Genomic DNA, 4,470 nt, shown 5'->3' with positions numbered 1-4,470 from the left:
CTGGTGGTACAAGGATACAGCCAAGAGGAGGGCATAGACTATGATGAGACATTGGCTCCAGTTGCAAGACTAGAGGCAATCAGACTCCTCATACACTTTGCAGCACATATAGAATTCACTCTTCATCAGATGGATGTAAAAAGTGCCTTCCTGAATGGCTACCTAAAGGAAGAAGTGTTTGTGAAACAACCTCCAGGGTTTGAGAGCAAGGAATGTCCTGAGCATGTGTACAAGTTAAACAAAGCTCTCTATGGGCTCAAGCAGCCCCCAAGAGCTTGGTATGAACGACTATCCAAATTCCTACTGGAGCATGGTTACAAAAGAGGTAAAATTGACAGTACCTTATTTTCAAGGGAAAAAGGTAAATATCTCCTTGTTGTGCAAATATATGTGGTTGACATCATATTTGGGGCTACCACTGATAGTCTGAGTAAGGACTTTGCAAAACTAATGGGCAGTGAGTTTGAAATGAGCATGATGGGTGAGCTTAACTTCTTTTTAGGCTTGCAGATCAAACAATGTCCAAATGGAACCATGATCCATCAGCAGAAGTATACAAAAGAGCTAATCAAAAAGTTTAAAATGGAGGAATCTAAAGAAATAGACACACCCATTGCAACTGCCACCAAATTAGATATTGATGAACCTGGTTCAGCAGTCGATCAAAAGTTGTATAGGGGAATGATTGGTTCACTCTTGTATCTTACTACAAGCAGACCTGACATCGTTTTCAGTGTAGGGCTTTGTGCTCATTTTCAGGTAAATCCAAAAGAGTCCCACTTGACTGCGGTAAAAAGGATACTGAGATATCTGAAAGGTACCACTGATATGTGTCCCTGGTATCCTAAAGGTAGTAAGTTTGATCTAGTTGGATATGTTGATGCTGATTATGCAGGTTTCTTAGTGGACAAGAAAAGCACCTCAGGTATGACACATTTTCTTGGTTCATGTCTTGTGTCATGGACTACCAAAAAGCAAAATTTTGTGGCCTTATCTACTGTTGAAGCTGAGTATGTTGTTGTTGCTTCCCGTTGTGCTCAATTGATATGGATCAAACAACAGCTGGTAGATTTTGGAATTGAAGTGGGATGTATTCCAATATTCTGTGATAACACTAGTGCTATAAGTATGACAAAGAACCTTGTTCATCATAAGAGGACTAAGCACATAGATGTTAGACACCACTTGGTAAGAGATAACTATGAGAAAGGACTGATTTCAATAGAATTCTGTGCTACTGATAAACAAATAGCTGACATCTTCACTAAAGCACTGACTAGAGAAAACTTTGAGAGGAACAGATTGGAGTTAGGAATGATTAAGATCACCTAATAGGTCCAGTTCAGAATGCACAATGAAATATATATATATATATATATATATATATATATATATATATATATATATATATATATTTGGTTAGGAGTTCTAACTTTGTGTAAATATCTAGATCAATTCTTACTCAGTTTCATACTTTAATTAGTATACTCCTGTGACATGTGTATGACCCACTGATCACTTACAAAGATTCTTCTATTTTGGCATTTGAGGCATGTTCAAGAGAGTTCTATATAACGAACCTAGTTCATCAGTATGTGTTCATATGAAAAGCTCAAGTATGTTTTCTATACTCTGCACAATTAGAAATATTATATTTCCAATCATGAGCAGAAGTCCTACATTCATCAAATTCCCAGAAATTCTATCTGTTGAGCATTGAACCAGTTTCGTTCCCCTAAAACTCTAAAAATCAGGATTTTTGCCTAAAATCTAGCGATGCCTAATAATCACTACGAGACCGAAATTACATCTTGATTAGACTTCTAATTGACCTCTGAAAAAGCTGTCGTTACTGCATTTAAGTCTATTCATCTTTAAATACATGCCACACCTCTTCTTCATTAGTCCATAACCGTCAAAACTCTTTTCAAGTTTTGATCGCCCTTCTTCTCTCCGAAATTCCCAAATTTTTCTTAAGAAACAATCCACCATGACTAACCCCCAAGATAATCCTGGCACTCCCCCACCAGTATTCACTTCGAATACATCCTCATCTACACCCCCTAGTGAAACCCCAAAACCTAGGTTTCGTAGGCAGAAAATGTTGGCCAGAAAAACTGTAGCTTCTGGAGTTCTAAGAAAAGTTCTAAATGAGAAATTGAAGGCTAGCCATAGGAAGGAAAGTCCTACTCAAGAATATGAATCAAGCTCCAAGTCTGAAGCTTTTATTTCTGCCAGCGAAGGAGAAGAACATAGGTCTTATGACACTGCCAAAATTCAAGAAACCCCTGGTGAGGTAAGTTCTTGTGTGGTACTATATACTGTGGTTGAAAATGTAGAAAATAGGTTTTTCTTGGTTGGTCCTATCAAAGAGGTAAAGGGGGATGAATCTAGTAGGAGTGGAGGTAAAAAGAAAGAAAAAGAGAGAGGGGGAGCAAGTGGTGATGAGAGGAGAAATGGGAAAGAAAAAGTTCTGGCTATCTGTAGAGGTGTTGAAGAAAGTGGCAACAAGTCAGGGGGAAGTGGTTCTGGGGAGGCGGCTGAAGGGTTTGTGCATCTAAGCAAGCAACAAGATGAACTTGGTTCATTTGTTGAGGAAACACTAGCTGATCTTCTGAAGAGGGTTGGGGCCAGTTATGATCCAAAGAAGCATAAAGCTTCCACACAAAAGGCTCCAACTGCTTCCAAGCCAACAAAGAAAAGCAAAATGTTATCCCCAAAACCTACTGTACCTTCAGTACCTAAGAGAAGAGCCACTAGAAGCAGGGTCAGACAAAGTGAAGCTGAGTTATAGAAAGCTCTAAAAGAAAGCAAGAAGAAAAAGAAGGAGAAGGGAAAAGCAAAGGCTGTGGAGAGTTCTGAGGTTGCAGAAGAAGAAGAAGAGGAGATGGAACTGATCCATCAAGAAAGGGGAACAACTGTGGAGGTTTCTACACCCAAACCAAAAAGGGCCAAGGCTTCTTCCAAGAAGTCTTCCTCTAAACCTGTATTTGATGAACCCTCTTTAGCCAAAAGAACCAGATTTAAAATGATTCAAGTAGTGATGAATCTAAAATGACGTATCTCACTCGAAGATTCCAAAAGATGGTTCGTAAAAATGGTGGGATCCCAAAGAAAAGAAGTTCCAGTAGGAATTTCAAACAAAATGATTGTTGTCATAAGTATGGAAAGCCTGGACACTTAATTAAAGACTGCCCTCTTCATAAGCAGGATCATTACAAAACCAACACTAATAAAGCAGCTAAGAGGAACCCGGTCCTTGATAAGAAATTCAAAAGAAGAGATGCTGCTGACAACATGGTGAAGTAAGCTTTGGCTAACTGGGGAGATTTCTCTAGTGAATCTGAAGGTGAGGATGACCAAGTAGATGCATCTATGATGGTTGTTGATAATGAATATTAGTCAATCTTTGCACTCATGGCTAAATCTGATGATGACGAGGACAAGGAGGAGGATGAGGTAAGTTTTCTTGATGTTCAAAGAAATTTAAAAACTTACTCTAAGAAAAAATTGATGTCCTTGGCAATTGTGTTGATTGATGCCTATCATATCCTCATTAATGAGAAAAATACTTTAATATAAGAAATTGGCGACATAGAACAAGGGAGGGATGATATGATAGTTTCCATTGTAGACTTGACGGAACAAGTGGAAGAAGTAACTAGAGAACATAACTTGTTGAAAAAACAAACAAAAAAATAGATGGATAACACTAAGGGTAAAGAAGTGGCTACTGAGGCTCAACTTAAGCTTGAGAGTAAGCTTAAGAAAGTTAAAACAAGTCTTGTTGCTGAGATTGAAAAGAATAGACAACTTCAAGAGGATTTAAAAAAGGGTTAAAATGATCTCGATAAGTCACTTAAATGGACCCGGTCATCTGATGTAATAACGTCTATGTACAAGAGTAATGGTGGAAACATGCAAGGAATCAGGTTCCAAAAGGCTAAAACCTCCTATAATCCCCATAGCAAGTATGTAATTGTGGTTGAAAATACGTTGTGCACTCACTGTGGTCAAACTTGTCATTACAAGGACTCTTGTAAAGTTAAAATTCAGTCTCTACAAAAAAATAAAGTTTTTGTTGAAAAGAAGCATACTGTTGTGGAACCTAGTCCTCTAAGAGGAAAATATATGTTGCCTGCATGGGCAAAAAGAAGTTTGATTCACCCATTCTATCTTTATAAGGGACCCAAGCCGGCTTGGGTTCCTATGTCTAGTCAGTGATTTCATGTGCAGGTTGGAGTGAGAGGTAGCATTCAAAAAATGATACATGGATAGCGGCTGCTCTAAGCATATAGCTGGAAGAATGGATGATTTCCTCTCACTGTAGGACTTCCAAGGTGTGAGTAAGTTTTTTTCGAAATGGTAAGAAGGGCTATATTCTTGGTGTTGGCAAAATTGGCAAAACACTCTCCCATGCAATTGAAAATGTGTACTTTGTGAATGACTTGAATATAGCTTGTTGATTGT

At 38.3% G+C, this 4,470-nt stretch overlaps 1 protein-coding gene across 1 annotated transcript; it reads left to right on the top strand.

Moving 5' to 3' along the window:
- The first annotated feature begins 1,990 nt into the window (after positions 1–1,990).
- Positions 1,991–3,840, top strand: LOC138874864 (uncharacterized). The gene is made up of 5 exons (XM_070153651.1): positions 1,991–2,728; positions 2,795–2,986; positions 3,211–3,300; positions 3,403–3,459; positions 3,703–3,840. The coding sequence occupies exons 1-5, from the start codon at positions 1,991–1,993 to the stop codon at positions 3,838–3,840; spliced, it is 1,215 nt and encodes a 404-aa protein (XP_070009752.1).
- The last annotated feature ends 630 nt before the right edge of the window (positions 3,841–4,470 follow it).

The sequence above is a fragment of the Nicotiana sylvestris genome, chromosome 8, assembly GCF_000393655.2.
Source record: "Nicotiana sylvestris chromosome 8, ASM39365v2, whole genome shotgun sequence".
NCBI classification, from domain to species: domain Eukaryota; kingdom Viridiplantae; phylum Streptophyta; class Magnoliopsida; order Solanales; family Solanaceae; genus Nicotiana; species Nicotiana sylvestris.
Note: the sequence above shows the minus strand (reverse complement) of the source record. Positions and strands in the feature narration are given on the sequence as shown.

Coding starts and splice junctions, on each gene's coding strand:
- LOC138874864 (XM_070153651.1), top strand. CDS start 1,991: ATGACTAACCCCCAAGATAATCCTGGCACTCCCCCACCAGTATTCACT. Junction 2,987..3,210: donor AGAAGTCTTCCTCTAAACCT/GTATTTGATGAA, acceptor CTTCATAAGCAG/GATCATTACAAAACCAACAC. Junction 3,301..3,402: donor GAGATGCTGCTGACAACATG/GTGAAGTAAGCT, acceptor AATGAATATTAG/TCAATCTTTGCACTCATGGC.